General features: G+C 44.9%; 1 protein-coding gene across 4 annotated transcripts in view; it reads left to right on the plus strand.

Moving 5' to 3' along the window:
* Positions 1–16,067, plus strand: part of zeb2a (zinc finger E-box binding homeobox 2a) — a 49,535-nt gene that overhangs the window by 12,118 nt on the left and 21,350 nt on the right. The window contains exon 2 of one of the 4 annotated variants that reach the window (XM_070914255.1): positions 12,357–12,362. The exons of the other annotated variants lie outside the window; for them this stretch is intronic. Coding sequence (XP_070770356.1) covers positions 12,357–12,362 — 6 coding nt within the window. The remainder of the gene's footprint in view (positions 1–12,356; positions 12,363–16,067) is intronic. 4 annotated transcript variants of the gene reach the window in all.

A 16,067-nucleotide genomic window follows, 5' to 3' on the forward strand; every position in this document is an offset into this window, starting at 1 on the left:
CTCATTGGCTGTTTGTGCCTCGCTCAAAGGGACCAGATTCAATGGAGGTCATTGATGTGTGTGTGGTTTTTTCTTTGCCGTGCTGCTCTTGTGTTTATACTGCACTTTATCAGTGTTTGTGATGCATCTCTGATCAGTTTTCAGTCAGTGGGAGCGATCGATGTGACACAGATGAAGCATGTTAAAGCCTGGATCAGTTCACACATGATTGAGGTACAACAATGATGATGTGACAGGAAAACAGGCGTAACCGGGTCGATCGATAACTTCCTCTGAAAAAGCCCAAATCCGGTCAGTCAGGGTCAAACATGTAGGTCAAAGGGAAACATGAAAAACATATTTACATGTTTTTGACATTTTAGATCAGGAAAAAACACGCTCCCAGAGAGCTAGCATGGATAACATCAGGACCCTGGAACCAGCACACCTAAATGGAATGCAGCCATTTTCCATCTGTGGTTGACAAGTCAAGATGTCCGCTATGTGACAGGTCTGTCCCCAGTGTTGCCAGTAGATCATTGGCTCTGGTGCTACAGGCTAAAAGTTCAGCAAACACTGTGTGGAGTGATAATTGGCTCCATGCTAACACTTGAGTGTCCACAGTGCTGAGAGATACCAGGCTTGTGTTAGCAGTTAGTTAGCAGCAATGCTAACACTTATCACAGACTACGTTATGACAGTAGGGTAGATGGCAGTAGGTAGAAGTATTAATAATAATAGTTTTGCAAACATAATGTTGAGTGATAACAGGCTCCATGCTAACACTTTAGCAAAACTACTCACTGCATTGTCTTGACTGAGAGCAAGCTATATGCTAACACTTTGTGCTAACAGGCTACAGTAGGCTGCATTATGTTGAGTGACTCACTGTCCCTCAGTCATGAGGTGGATTTTTCTCTTTTGATGGAGCTAGCAGTTGCCCCCTGCTTCCTGTCTTTGTGCTAAGCTAGGTTAACCTTATCCCCCTGCCAGGGCTAAACACATCCTGGATATATGAAACTGATCTCAGTCTTGAGATATCCATGAAAGACGCTGTTAAAGAGTACATGTCAGACTGGGAGTAGTGGGAGTCTGTCCAATTCTTGTTTAAACCAGTTCACCTGAAACTCCCTCTCCCTCCTCCAGGCCTCTAATGAGCCTGGGAAAAGACCCCCCCCCCACCCCCGGGCAGAACTAGGTGACCCAGTGGACGCAGCCTGCCCCGGGGTGATGGTGGTGGGTGGGGGGGGCTCCTGACACGACGTCCTGGACGTCTGGCACGTTAGCTAAACTAAAATAAGAAGTGTCTGGCTCCTCTAAGCTGAGCTTCAACAGAATTAGGAATCTGAAATAAAAACAGCAGCGATGTTTATTTCATCACAGAGTGAAGATGAAGGAGTAAAGAAGCCCATAATATGGCTTCCTGTCCCCGTTTCTGTGTCGTCTCGTAGTGGCTTGACGCGCCACAATCCTCTTTGGTCCTGAAATCTGGGTTAAATGCAAATTGATCCAAGCGATACCAGACAATAATTACCATCCGACTTATGTATACGTGCAGCAGACCAGAAGAGAATTCAATAAGACCTGGATGTGTCTGCTCTGGAGCCCCCGTTCAGGTCAATCCACAGCAGTCATTATTTCAGCCACAACAACTCAAACAAAGGAACTTAAAGTGACTGAGAGGTGGAGGCACTCCAGGTTCTGGTTTTATTCATCTGTTGAAGACACAGAGTGAGGGGGCAGCCCTGCAGTCTGATTTTTAAACCTGTGTTGATGAGGGACACTGTCCCGTCTCTGTCTCCGTCTCTCTGTTGAACACAGCAGCTCTGTTCTCTATTCAGATCAGCAACAAGATGGGGGAAGTTCTGCTGAAGTTAAACTAGTCCTCAGGTCTCTCAGGCTGATGATAATCCACTATCGGTCCCCTGATACCCGAGCGTGTGTCTCTCGTGTCTTTACTTCGTATAATAAAAGGAGCGGCTTCACTTGGACAAAAGTAAAGAAACAATCTGCTGTCACTTTATTTACTGATAAAAGCCTGTTTTTGCACTAATTCTTCTTTTTCTTCTTCTCTTTTTTCCGGTGCGGCTCTGCTGCTTCGCCTCGACCCGAAACAACCTTGTCGTGTGAAAAGCAGGTAAGAACCACACTGATAAAAACAGTCACACATTGAGAGTTTCCTCTTTTCTGTGTCGACACTGAAGCGTCCTTGAGACTGAGTTCCCTTTGCTGCTGTAATCTGCTGACACCATGTTTCACGGGGTTTTGTTGACCTTGTCACCACACTGTTGGTTCTTCTTCTGTTTCTGAGAACACACACACACACACACACACACACACACACACACCTTCCCGTTATGCCCTCACACTCTTTTATTTCCTTTTCTTCTTTCACACTTCCCACTTCTCTATCGCCGCCTCCTTCAGACCTTTTTCACTGACTCTGGATTAAAGTGTCGACTGGTCAGAAAATAAGAGAACTGAGTTCCTTCTTTGAGTGCGCTCTTTTGAGTTTGTCGAAGTCGCTTTGAAATCATCACATTCTGTTGAATGTTCTGCAGGAGAGTTAAGAAAACACCCATCTTGTGAGGATTGGAGGTGTTTCTTGGTGTTTCTGGGATCATTGTGTGTTCGATGCCGTAGGAGGTTTCTGATACATGAGAGCTGTTCTGGTTTCATGATGTGATTCAGACACTGACCGTCACTCAGCCGTGTGTTTGTCTCCTTCCTGTTTCAATACAAACACAGGTCCATGAAGAAATGCTTCTCCCAGTCTGGTGTTCAGGTTCAGGTTCTGCTGGAGAGACTGAGACCAGAGTCACGTGTTCAGCTGGCCTCGCGCTTTTACATGTGTAGTGAACTTTTTATTCAAACTGTGTGGAAACAGAAGAAAACTTAGTGTGCTCGCTGTTGAAAATGTGTCGATGAAACATTTGAAAGCGTTGAAAGGAGAAATGTCAAAGTTTCATTTTAATGTGAAAAAATGGCCACAAATTTAAAAAATCATGACAGAAAAGAAGAACATAAATCCTGGAGAAGCCGAACATTCGGAAGTTTGAATTGAGTTGAAGGACAAAAAGGATCCATAATAATGATAATAATAATAATAATAATGATAAAGATCGAAGAACAAGAAAATGAGAGACAAGGAGACTAATAATGAGATACAGACAATCTGTAGTGAAACTCTGATATCTGGTCCTTTAAATCCTCCCAGAGTTTCTCTTCACTTCTTCTTCTTCTTCTTCTTCTTCTTCTTCTCTGTCACACTTCCCTTTTTCTCACCTTCATCAGTTAAAGCAGCTGCTGACGGTCGACGTCAGGCTGAAGGTGTTTAACTCTTCAACAAACTGATCATGTGGCCATTTACAAAAAATTCAGTTTCATGATGATTTATTATCACATTTCACTTATTAGGACGATTATTTAGCTAATAATGAGACCGAGAGCAGCTGGAGAAGATATTATCAGACTTTATTAGACTGATTAAATATTAATTTCCCTTCAAACATGATCAAATATTGTTTTTATGTCATACTGATCCTTTTTGCAGCAGCAGGAACTGAATGAAACTAAATACTTTGTGTGAAATATAAACGATGCAGTAACTAAATCATGAATGTATGTGAGGAATAAAAGGGGTCCAAGTATAGACCCTGTGGGACACCACGAGGGACTCCTGACACATCAGACAGATCATCAGACTTTACTTTAACTCCGAGTCCAAGCTTTCAGCTGTCTCTTAGAGTTCAAATTTGTTTTCAAAACCATAAATGCTGATTTAAATCAGAAACTATCTGATCAGAGAAAATGATAACGGATTATGAATCTCACGTTTCAGTCAGCTCCAAAACGTCTCAGAGATGAAAAATCTTCTCAAGTGTTTGTGTCGTGGTTTCAGTTTGTGTGTGAACGACCTCTCAGAGCCTCTTCGTGTTGTTGACGGCAACAAAACCCTCTTCTTCTTCTTCTTCTTCTTCTTCTTCTAACTTAGTGACGCTCACTCTCTCACACTCAGGATGTCAAAGGAGGGAGTCTTGAGAAAATTGCAGCACAGAAACGAGTCTGATGATGTTCAACAAATGAGTCCGCTTTGCCTAAACGCTTTAATTGGCTGAGAGGGTGGCGAATAAAAGGCTTTTATTTTGAAGAGCAGCGAGAGTGTGGCTGGAGAGGATTAAAAATGTCCCCTCGGTCTGACTGCAGCGGGACGGGTTTGGGTTTCAAAGTGTTTACCCTCTTTCCTCACCCCTCCTCACCCTCCACTTGTCTGAATGGCAGAGTGTCGGGGCGGGGGGCACAATTTATTGGCCTTTTTACCTGCGACACAAACAGTGTGTCCTCTGATCTGAATCTCTCTCTCAAACTGTTGGACGGACATCTGCGAGACATCTGAAGACGTCACGCTGGACTCTGAGAGACACTTTGAAGACTGGATGACTAATCGATTCAAGAATCAGAAATATAAATAACGAATCAATAATGATGAAGGATGACAGGCTGATGGCAGGTTGATATTTAATTATAAAAACTGTCAGCTGTGGAACAGGTCAGAGCACACACACACAGTAACACACACACACAGTAACACACAGTAACACAGTAACACACAGTAACACACACACACACACACACACAATAACACACACAGTAACACACACAGGCAGCCTAACCCAAATAGTTCAGTGACCTCGTGGTTACATTCCTACGAGGTTTCTACAAGGAGGGGCTGGTGTGTGTGTGTTATAGTGTGTTACAGTGTGTGTGTGTGTTCGGGGTGTGAAGTCTAAAACAGGAGTGATGGCAGCATCAGTCAGGAATGAACGACGTCGACGTCGAGTTCCTATTTCAGTCCATCAGTGTGACATCTGCTTCCACACACACACATACACACACACACACACACACACACACACACAGCTGGATCAACACTCTGAGACCCTCGCTAACAGCGACGTAGTATTCAGACACTTTACTAAAGTAAAAGTAGAAATACAACACTGTCAGATACCGAGTCCCGCAGTCCTTGCCCCTCTGAGAGGGGCTGGTTCCAATATGTTGAGACTCAGAAAGTTAGTTAGTTCAGTGTGACTTCCAGAGGAGATCATCATCTCTGATGTCCATCAGAACAAACCTCAGAGAGGAAAGATGCTGCAAAACCTGCCTGAGATTCCTCCTGTTTTTAAGTTTCCTTCAGTGTCTCAGTGATCAGTGATAGTTGTCTGTCCATCCATGAGGACGCTGCAGCCAGGAGCTGCTAACAGCTGATTCAGCTGCTTTAATGGAGACCATGTGACTACATGTGAACAAATAAAGACTAATAAAAGGAGCTGAAGTTGTAGACAACTACATGACAGGACAGCTGTGTAAAGCCGGGCTCAGACTACAGGAGTTTTAAATTCCTAACCAATTTTGAAATCAGGTTTTATCATGTACAGATGTTCTTCTCTCTAATCCCAAACACATACTACAAGATTTAAAAATAATCTGCCAGAGGGAGCAACGCACGACCTCGCTCAATCTCACGTGGTCTCACTGGGAAGCAGATGTAAACAAAATGGAGGCTGACGTGGTGCAACAACTTGCTGCAGTGAGAGAAAACTAAAGCAGGGTATGAACGAGTCTGGATGAGACGTCAACATGGTTCGTCTATACTTCAGTGAGAACTGGAGGTGAGATTTTAACTCTCAACAGTAGTATGCTAGCTAACGTAGCTAGCATGTTTACCGTTGCTTGGCAACACCATCAGCTGCTCTGGGACAAATGTTAGCTTGTATTGCTAACATTTAGCTTCCGTCTCCTTGTAGACCGGCCTCTCTCATTGGCTCTTGTGGTCCCGCTCTGAGAATACTGACATAATGATGCAGATTTTAACTCGTAAATATCAATAAATTTTGGGGGCGGGAGATTTAAGACTGGATCAGGGACTGAAACCCCTCACATTACCCGATAATCCGGGCCAAACATCGGTACCAACCAAGGTCCCAAACCTCCGATTGACAGGAGGGGTTAATCGGGGACAAATCGTCTCAAAACTCCTGCAGTCTGAGCTTTAAAGATGAATGAATGAACCAGAATTTTATGATTTGAAACAGCATTTAAAACCTTAAAGTTCGGAAATGAAATGAAAAACTGTTGAAATCAAAATCCTTTGTAGGGCCCTGACTAGTTTATATAATATCTTTATAATGATGTCGCAGGTGCATACGTTCATAACAAAGAAAGTAGCAGCATTTTATTGTTGTAGATGGTCGAGGAGGAGCTCAGTTTAACAGTTTTATACACTGATGAGTAGTTTAATCTGTAACAATGTAAAATCTTGATAATATATAGTGCAGTCAAGAGCACAATGTGTCCCTCTGAAATGTACAAGTATGAAGTAGCAGAACAAGTACCTGTAATTTGAACTAAAGTACTGTACTTTAGTAAATATAGAAGAGGAAGAAGAAGCAGTCAGGAGACATGGTATCGTCTTCGTCTCTGTGGCGACGGTTGTGAAGAGCGTGGAGGCCTGACATCACACCGCTGTCATCACAGCGCGTCTCCGTGTGTCTCTGCAGGTCATGAGGAAACCATTTGAAACGCTGATTAACGAAATGAAAGAGACGCTCACAGCCGGAGAGAAGTTAAAAGGCAGTTTGATGAAATGAAAGCTGCTGTAGAAAACACAGTTAAAGCGTTCAGTGTGACGCTGACAGAGTGGAGCTGTTCAGACAGGGAGTCTGGAACACTGCTGGCTTTGAGAAATGACTGCATTGTTTCTTTGTTCACCTGGTGAGGACCTCTAGTGGTCACATTTTGACTTTGAGGAGGAAGTAGCGTCACGTTGTTTTTGAGAGAATAATCTACTTTATACTTTTCTTTGTGTGACATTAATGTTGTCATCTTCCAACATGGAGCTTTGGGCCTATTATAGATCTGCTCTTGTGCTCATTGGTGGCTATCTCCATATGGATGATGTTTTCTTGCGTCTCCGAGTGTTCAGACCTCCTCTTCATGTCCTCGTCATGTTTTATTGACTGAGACTTCTCCTGTCACTCACATCACGGCTGTAAGAACATATAAAGTTGTTTTGCAGTTAAATATTTGCATCCATCAGCAACAGAAAGACGTGTTACAGTTTGTAATTTAACCCTCATCTGTTTATCGACCTTCCTCTCTTACAGATGTATACAGTGAGGTCGTCTGTATAGTGGAGGACTTTTTTTAACTATCCAAACCCAAAATGACTTGTGTCTGTCAGCCGGATTATTACTCTGTTTGTAGTGAGCAGACTGATTTATGTAAATAAAACACCCCAACAAGTTGATTTATCCATAAATCTGAAACTGGTTGAAATCTTCTTACTTGTTCAGTCGATTACAGACAAAAATAATAACATTTTTTTTTAAGATTCAAACTTGAACTCTGAAGTCATAAATGTGAAGCGTTACAGAGTTCAGTGGTTTTGAAGCTGACTGAGTTCCCAGCCTGTTGTTCACTTTCTGTCCTGTGTGAGTTCAGACAGCGGCCTCGGAGCAGAGGGCATTATGGGGTTTCCTATTGTTTGTGGTCCTGCTGCCGACTGTGCACCAACAAAGGGACCAGCGTTTATGACCAAGTCCTGCTGGGCTGAAGGAAGCCCAGGAGCCTCACCCCCCTCACCCCCTCCCCAGTCTCTCCTCCTCTGCAGGTTTAGTCTCAGAAAACAGAAGTGGTTGTTTTTAGTTTTGATCAGGTAATAAAGTCATGTCGTTGTGTAATCTCATTTTTCAGGAAGTTGAAGCATCACTCCTCTGCTTCTCGGTTGCCATGACAACTTTAAAAACAACAAACTGGAGAACCATTTCTGTCAGGGTCAGAAGAAAACGGATAAAGAAGAGTTAGAGAGGGACGATAAAAACACATCATGTGATGATGATGGTGATGGTGATGAAGGGTGATGGTGGTGGTGGTGATGATAGTGATGATGGTGATGGTGATGATGATGATCATAATGATGGTGATGATGAGGGTGATGGTGGTGGTGGTGGTGATGATGATGATAATGATGTGATGGTGAGGGTGATGGTGGTGGTGATAGTGATGATGATGATGATGATAATGATGGTGATGATGAGGGTGATGGTGATGGTGATGATGATGATGTTTTGTAGCCTAGCGACAGGTGTCTCGTTGGCTGGCTGCTGCCTCAGTCGACCTGCAGCCTGTTTCAGTCTCCGAAGCATCTCGTCCATATTTCATGTTTCTCGTCCATCTGGTTCAAACCACAGATGGCATTGTTGATTGAACGGCTCATTGATCCAGCGTCCTGCACTCAGAGCCTTTAACTTCCCTCCGAGTCGTTCAGAGGATGTTGAAGGACCAACGTGCGGTCAGCTGAAGTACAAAGTGGTTGTTCTGTTTTACTGGAAGTCTGAGTGGAAAGCTGTCTAATATTTGCAGTTTTATATATTTAAAATAATTAAAAAATCATTCTGCTTTGGTTTTTGACGACATTGTAATATGTATATAAATTACATAATATCAGATAAAGTTCTGAACCAATTTCCACCCAACTTTATTTAGACATTGATATCTGACATGAAGAAATATGACAAAGTGAGACATAAATAATAAAATGAAATCATGTTTCAACAACAATCGATGACAGCAGAAAAAGGTCAAAAGAAGTCACCTAATGAAGAATTAAGATGCAAATATTAATTCATTTATAAGTAAATCAAGTCCTGCTTTTGTCTTTGGTGTCTTTTTTTTTCAGAGTTCACATTTAAGTCGAATTCAACTGTAACTAATCATTATTTCATTATCGATTAATCTGCTGATTCTTTTCTCAGTTAATCGATTCGTACTTGAATCTGTAAAACTCCGTCCTTGTTGATGTCTTTAAATCTGTCAAACCTTTAAATCTCAAAGAATGGATTGTTTATCAAAACAGGGGGTGATTCATTTTCTGTCAATCAACTAATCGATTAGTAGTTCCAGGTCTCATCTGGTCCTGATCCACTTCAAACCTCCAGTTCAACTTCATGTGTTCAAACTGTTGCTGCCATTTGTTTTGAGCTGTTTTTCTCTTTTATGATAAAATTGTTCTTTATTTCTCTCTGAAGTCTTAAAGGTTCTTCACTCTCAGTAGATGGGAAACTGGACTTCTTTAATCCTGATCCGGTTCACAGGGTCAATAAAGCTGTTGTAGCATCTCTGAGACGTTCAGGTGTCTCCACTTTCTCTGGAAACCTGGTCTTCCAGCTCCAGACTTGAACCACTGGTCTGTGTGGAAACCAGCAGGATTTACTGGGAGCTGGGTGTTTGTTTCAGATTGACAGTGATGGTTCTTCTCTGAAGCTGCGAGTCCACGACAGGAAGTGGAGACACCTCTCAGCTCAGAGGTACAATGGAGACCACATCGCAGTAACACTGAGCTCATTGTACCAACACCCTCCTCCCCCATCCACCTCCCTCCCTCGCTGACTCCCCCCTCGGCTTGTATTGTCAGTGGGGAGATGCTGCTCTGTTCAGGACAGCAGCAGCATCACAATCAGACCAGAGACTCTGAACAGCTCTCAGTCTGCTGGTTCAGGTTTCCTCAGATCAGACGTTCCTTCAACCTCCTGAACGACTTGATTCATGACTAGACGAGCAACACGAAGTTAAAGTTCATAAAAAACATCCTTCGTTTCATTTGACAGTTTACCAGATAATGTTTCTGTCCACAGATTTCCATTCATTCCACACTTCAGTGCTACGTAGTTCATCAGTTCTCCTCTAACATCTATAATACATCTATATACTTTACACAAAGTTCTCCCACCTCTGAGACAGGACCTGACCCCACACTGGAGGCTATAGTTCAGCTTTATTTCGTTAGCTTAGCATGCTAAAGCTCCGGCCACACCAGAGAGACAGCAATATTCATCTTCACCTCTTGTATGACAGAAATATTTGTTGACATAGTGACGACTCACAGGGCAGGCTGGTGAACTGCTGTAGCTGGAGAGCTAACTGCTAACATGCTAATGCTAGTCAGTCAGAGCATCTCTCTGAGCTTCCTTCTGTGTCCTCTGTCCTCAGGATTATTATTATTATTATTATTATTGATGTCAGCTTGGACTTGTTTGTTCTGTGATGAATGAATAATAAAGTAACATCAGTGATTCTTCAGTTATTTCTAGAGTTGACGGCCTGTGGACACCTGCTGACAGGTTGCAGTTAGCAGGTGTTTTCAGGTGTCAGTCACCTGACGTGGTGCTTTGTCCGCTGTGATCTGATTGGTCCACAGCCTGACAGTGAGTCACAGCAGCAGAAAGGCAAATGACGATTCATCAGTCATTTATGTGATTTCTGCGCCCCGCAGCCGCTCGTCCACTTGACTGGTTAGTTCTACCTCGGGGAGCAAACGCCTGTCAGAGGTTGGGGGGGGGGGGTTGTTCCCAGGTCATATGATGGATGAACACATCTGTCAGTCCAAAGGTGTGACCGCGAGCGCTGACACCTCGCTTCCTGTTTGTCCTTCACCCCCGATGAGCAGACCTCCCCTCTGCAGCGCTGACTCACAGGAACACAGGCGGGTTAATAACACGCTGCAGAAATACTGCTCTGTGATTGGCTGCTAAAGTCACATGTTGAAGCACAGCAACAGACCTGAATTAATAAGTCGATCAGTAGAAAGTTAATCTCAGGTATTGTACGGTATTAAACATTTTTTACAAAAAGACTTTCATTTTGACATGTCCGAATGAATGACAGTTCTACTCTTTAGTAAAATCATATTTAGTATTATTCGATATTTATTAGTAGTATTTCAATAAAGAGAGACACCTCAATGTGTTGGGCGTTTGTGAGGGCGATAGCACGGTTGTTAAGACAGTAGGTGGTATTAGCTGGTTGCTAGTGTGTTGCTAGGCAGTTGTGGGGGCAGTACCAGGTGGTTGCTATGGTGTTCTGGTTGGTTGCTAAGGCTGTAGCTGCTTGGAGGTAGTTATGTTGTAGGTGTTGCTACGCTGTTGCTAGGCAGTATATATATGAATAAAGTCTCCTCAGTTTACAACTTTTCAAATTATTTATTTGTTTGACGAAACAATCAAAGGTTCACATGAGCTTGTTCTTCATCTGTGTGGAGTAAATGATGAAGACGATGAAGCTGAGCACAGTAAGAAGTCACAGTATTGTGTTTATGAACATTCTCACGTCATGTTCACAGTTTAAACTGAAACTGATGACAGCAGCTGTTCTTCTCCTCTTTGCCCGGGTCTTCGGTCCGGCTGCAGGTTTTGGCGGGTGCAGGTCTTGTGAGTCAACGTTAAAGTGGCTCATTCAGCAGTTTCACTACTGCAAACTGTTCCAGGAACAGATCCATGATACCTCTGAAGACCAGTCAGACTGATGTGAAGCAATACCTGACACTGACTGTGGGTGTGGGGGTGTGTGTTAATTAGGCCTCGTTAGACAGGGGGAGGGGCCTATCTTGAATATTAATGAGGATGTGTGCATGTGTTGTCTCAGTCATGACTGGTGAGGACTCACAGATTCTGTTTGAGGCTGCAGGGACTGTCGACGAGAGAGCGTACCGTAACACAGAGATGTGACGTCATGGAAGTGGTAACAACATTAATATTGGTAAAGATAGTAATAGTAATAATAATGATAATATTGGAGCAACAGAAGGAGAGAAGATGTCTAGTTAGTCACTTTAGCGTACAGATGGAGAGGATTACTTTTCATTACATTACTTTTATGTATTGATTGATTAGTTTATTTAACAGTGCGCTGCATGGCGTTACATTACATCATCATGTCTCGTCTTCTCGTGTGACGTCATGTCACGTATCATTCTTCATTATGTTACATCACATTAAGTCTTATCACTTTAGTGACCTCTGATGTTTCAGTTCAGCCTCACAATCCAGCTGTTGTCTACACGAGGCTCAGTGTCGGCTGACTGATGATTTGTTTCAGAGTTTGGGGGCTGACCTGTGCCAGCCGAGTTTGTCTTTCAGAGGTCTGACCTCTGACATGACACTCCGAAGGTCGCGTAACAGCAGCCAAAGTTCATTAACTGGACCGTTCACAATCAGCATCAGGTTTTATCTGAACCCCACTGATGATCCTGATCCACCAGAGATCTTTGAAGCTGTAGAAACCCAGACAGAGAAGTGTAAAACCTGCAGTCTGCTGCTGCTGCCACTCAGAGGGGAAGTCACAAGTCAGACGGATGTTTCTTAAAGCGGCGGGAAGTTAAAACACCTGCAGTCATGAATTATTAGGAGAGAAAAGTTTCTCGCAGGAAGAAGGTATTCATCGGAGGGATTTAACAACACTCCTCTTCCCCTTTTGTAAATATTCATCTTCCACCTGGGAAGATGAATAATTCAGACATTTTGGAATCCCCCCCCCCAGAGAGGCTGGTGGGCTGAAAACCCTCAAACTGCTTCATCACTGCCAGCAGACGTGTGAGCGCCTGCATCCATTATTCACACTTAAAGTCTGACTGTCTCTTAAGGCAACCTAGATTTTTATAGGGGGGTGTAGCCTCAGCATGCACCTCCACCACCAACCCCCAACACCCCCCACCCCACCCTGGCAGCCACAGAGGCTGATGATTAATTGAGCGCTTACACAGAAAGATGAAGTTTGATGGGCTTCAAAATGCATGTAGAACAAGATCCAGAGTTCAAAAGAGAAGTTTTATTTTTTAATTATTTCTACCTTCATTCGTCTGCTGCTCGATTCCTTATTTATACACGACTTCTTCTGTGGTTCTCTGTGCTCACACGCTTTAAACTCACACACACACAGTCAGAGCTGGCTGCAGCAGCTTCACAGTCGACTAATTAATAAGAGAAGAGTTGTTCACACCTCTGACCTTCTTCTTCTTTGGTTCACACACACTCTCCCACCGCCCACACACACACACACACACAGAGGCCGCGTGTGTGTGTGTGGTGGGCCTGGTATCAGTGTGTCAGGTCTTATCAGAGCGCAGCAGCAGTGTTCCATGTTCTTCTGTAATCAGACGACACACCAAGGCCGAGGGGAGATAGGCGGGGCTTCAACCGACACACTCTGCCGCTGATAGGGTTAACGTTCAACTCTCAGGTCTGCAGCTCAGCCACACCTCCAGACCACCTCCACATCCAGAACTTCACAAACTGCCCCGTCCCACTCTCTACATGTTGAAGCAGCTCGCAAACTAAGAGATCTAGATCTAGAACTAGATCTAGAACTAGATCAGAAAATATTGACAACTGTAGTCATGTTTTCCTCCAAATGAAACGTGATCTGCTGCTTGTTTCTGTGTGAACATGAGTTCAGAAGGAGATAAACAGCTGGTGGAGCTAATAAACAGCTGGTGGAGCTAATTCTCCAGTCACTGCCATTAAACCACCACAGGAGGAGAAGAGGACAAGCTCAGACAATGGAGAACCGTGTGGAGAACATGACGGAAATATGACATCTGTGTCTTGATGAAAGTTCCAGCCTCCTCATCGCTGTTTGCAGCTCTTCACTTTCAGGCACAGCTTAATTTATTCATCGAGTCTGTTTCTGTTTGTATCCACAAACGTTTCCACTCAGACAGGAAACACTTGTACACCTGTTTAGAGTTTATTGTTTACTTCCAGAGTTTCAGCACAGCTTTTATATGAGCGAGTGAACAGTTGGATGGAAACACACTTCCTGTGTCTGTCTGTCAGACGGCGTCATTCAGCTCTGCTCTCTCAGTCTCTGTCATGTTGTTACTGTTTATCAGGTATTTCATATAGTAGAACATACATTTACAATGAGCTGAAATGTTAATGGAGTCTGGTGTGGACCTGTGAGGTTATCTGGTGGGGGGGGGGGTTGTAACCGACAGAAGTCAACGTGTTAAAACCTGATTAAGGTTTTGGTGACTCGACTCGTTCAAAGAGGAACTGCAGATCGGTGTGACTCCAGAGTCACACCTCCACCCTGCAGGACTGATAACACACACACACACACACACAACACACACACAACACACACACACTAACACACACGCACACACAACACACACTAACACACACACACACAACACACACACAACACGCACTAACACACACACACACACATGACCACACACACACTAACACACACACAACACACACACACATTACCACACACACAACACACACACTAACACACACACACACTAACACAGACACGCACACACACAACACTCTCCTCCCTCCTTCTCGCCTCCCTCCTTCTCCCTCCTTCTCTCCTCTGTCCTCTCCTCCCTCCTTCTCCCTCCTTCTCTCCTCTGTCCTCTCCTCCCTCCTTCTCTCCTCCCTCCTTCTCCCTCCTTCTCCCTCCTTCTCTCCTCCCTCCTTTTCTCCTCCACCTTTCTCTCCTCCCTCCTTTTCTCCTCCCCCCTTCTCTCCTCCCTCCTTCTCTCCTCACTCCTTCTCTCCTCTGTCCTTCTCGCCTCCCTCCGTCTCCTTCTCCCTCCTTCTCTCCTCCCTCCTTCTCCCTCTCCCTCCTTCCCCTTCTCCCTCCTTCTCCTTCTCCCTCCTTCTCCTCCTCCCTCCTTCTCTCCTCTGTCCTTCTCTCCTCCCTCCTTCTCCTTCCTTGTCTCCTCCCTCCTTCTCTCCTCTGTCCTTCTCTCCTCCCTCCTTCTCCTCCTCCCTCCTTCACTCCTTCTCTTCCTCCCTCCTTCACTCCTTCTCTCCTCCCTCCTTCTCTCCTCTGTCCTCTCCTCCCTCCTTCTCTCCTCCCTCCTTCTCTCCTTCTCTCCTCCCTCCTTCTCTCCTCTGTCCTCTCCTCCCTCCTTCTCTCCTCCCTCCTTCTCCCTCCTTCTCTCCTCTGTCCTTCTCTCCTCCCCCCTTCTCTCCTCACTCCTTCTCTCCTCGCTCCTCTCCTCTGTCCTTCTCGCCTCCCTCCTTCTCTCCTCTGTCCTCTCCTCCCTCCTTCTTCCTCCTTCTCTCCTCTGTCCTTCTCTCCTCCCTCCTTTTCACTCCTTCTCTCCTCCCTCCTTCTCTCCTCCCCCCTTCTCTCCTCACTCCTTCTCTCCTCGCTCCTCTCCTCTGTCCTTCTCGCCTCCCTCCTTCTCTCCTCTGTCCTTCTCTCCTCCCTCCTTTTCACTCCTTCTCTCCTCCCCTCTTCTCTCCTCACTCCTTCTCTCCTCGCTCCTCTCCTCTGTCCTTCTCGCCTCCCTCCTTTTCTCCTCTGTCCTTCTCTCCTCCCTCCTTCTCCTTCTACCTCCTTCTCTCCTCCCTCCTTCTCCCTCTCCCTCCTTCCCTCCTCCCTCCTTCTCTCCTCCCTCCTTCTCCCTCCTTCTCTCCTCCCTCCTTCTCCTCCTCCCTTCTTCACTCCTTCTCTCCCCCTTCCTTCTCTCCTCCCTCCTTCTCTCTTCACTCCTCTGTGGGCGTGTCACATAGGAGATCACTCTCTCTCTCTCTCCCTCCCTCTCTCTCTCTCGGAAACATTTTTCTTGGTGAGTTTCAGTCGGAGAGTAAAATATCCTGAACTTCTCTCTCTGTGGTTGGTGTTTTTCTTCATCTCCTCCTCCTCCTCCTCCTCCTCCCAGACAGGGCGACTCTCCTTTTTTTGTTTTCTAACTGGTCGACCACACGGGGGAAAAGGCTGGATGTGGCGACTGTAATTACACAGTAGCCTGCCAACAGGTCGGCCATGGAAACTCTCTCTCAGCGCCCCCCCCCCCATCACCACTGTCTTTTAGGGATTTCTGTCCATTCTTAGATCCTCCGTCTACATACCAAAGAAATGATCAGGTTTGTGCTGCCAGGACATCGTCTCAGCTGTGTGTGTGTGTGTGTGTGTGTGTGTGTGTGTGTGTGTGTAGCTCTTTGACATGTTAATGAGAGTGTGAAACACATCTGCTGTCTCACACACACACGCACACACACAAGGATCAACATGATGATCACAGTTACAACCTGAGATCACATGATCACACAGGGGGAGATGTCACATGACCTGTACAACAGACTGTGATAACCAATCAGGAGAGAGTGTCACCTCCACCTGTCTGACCCTCAGCTCATCAGCAGACAGGAAGAGACCAGGATGTAAAGGTGTTAAATATTCATAAAGGGTTAATAACCTCTTTATAACACACTGTAAACAACATA

Source organism: Enoplosus armatus, chromosome 11 (genome assembly GCF_043641665.1).
Source record: "Enoplosus armatus isolate fEnoArm2 chromosome 11, fEnoArm2.hap1, whole genome shotgun sequence".
NCBI lineage: Eukaryota > Metazoa > Chordata > Actinopteri > Centrarchiformes > Enoplosidae > Enoplosus > Enoplosus armatus.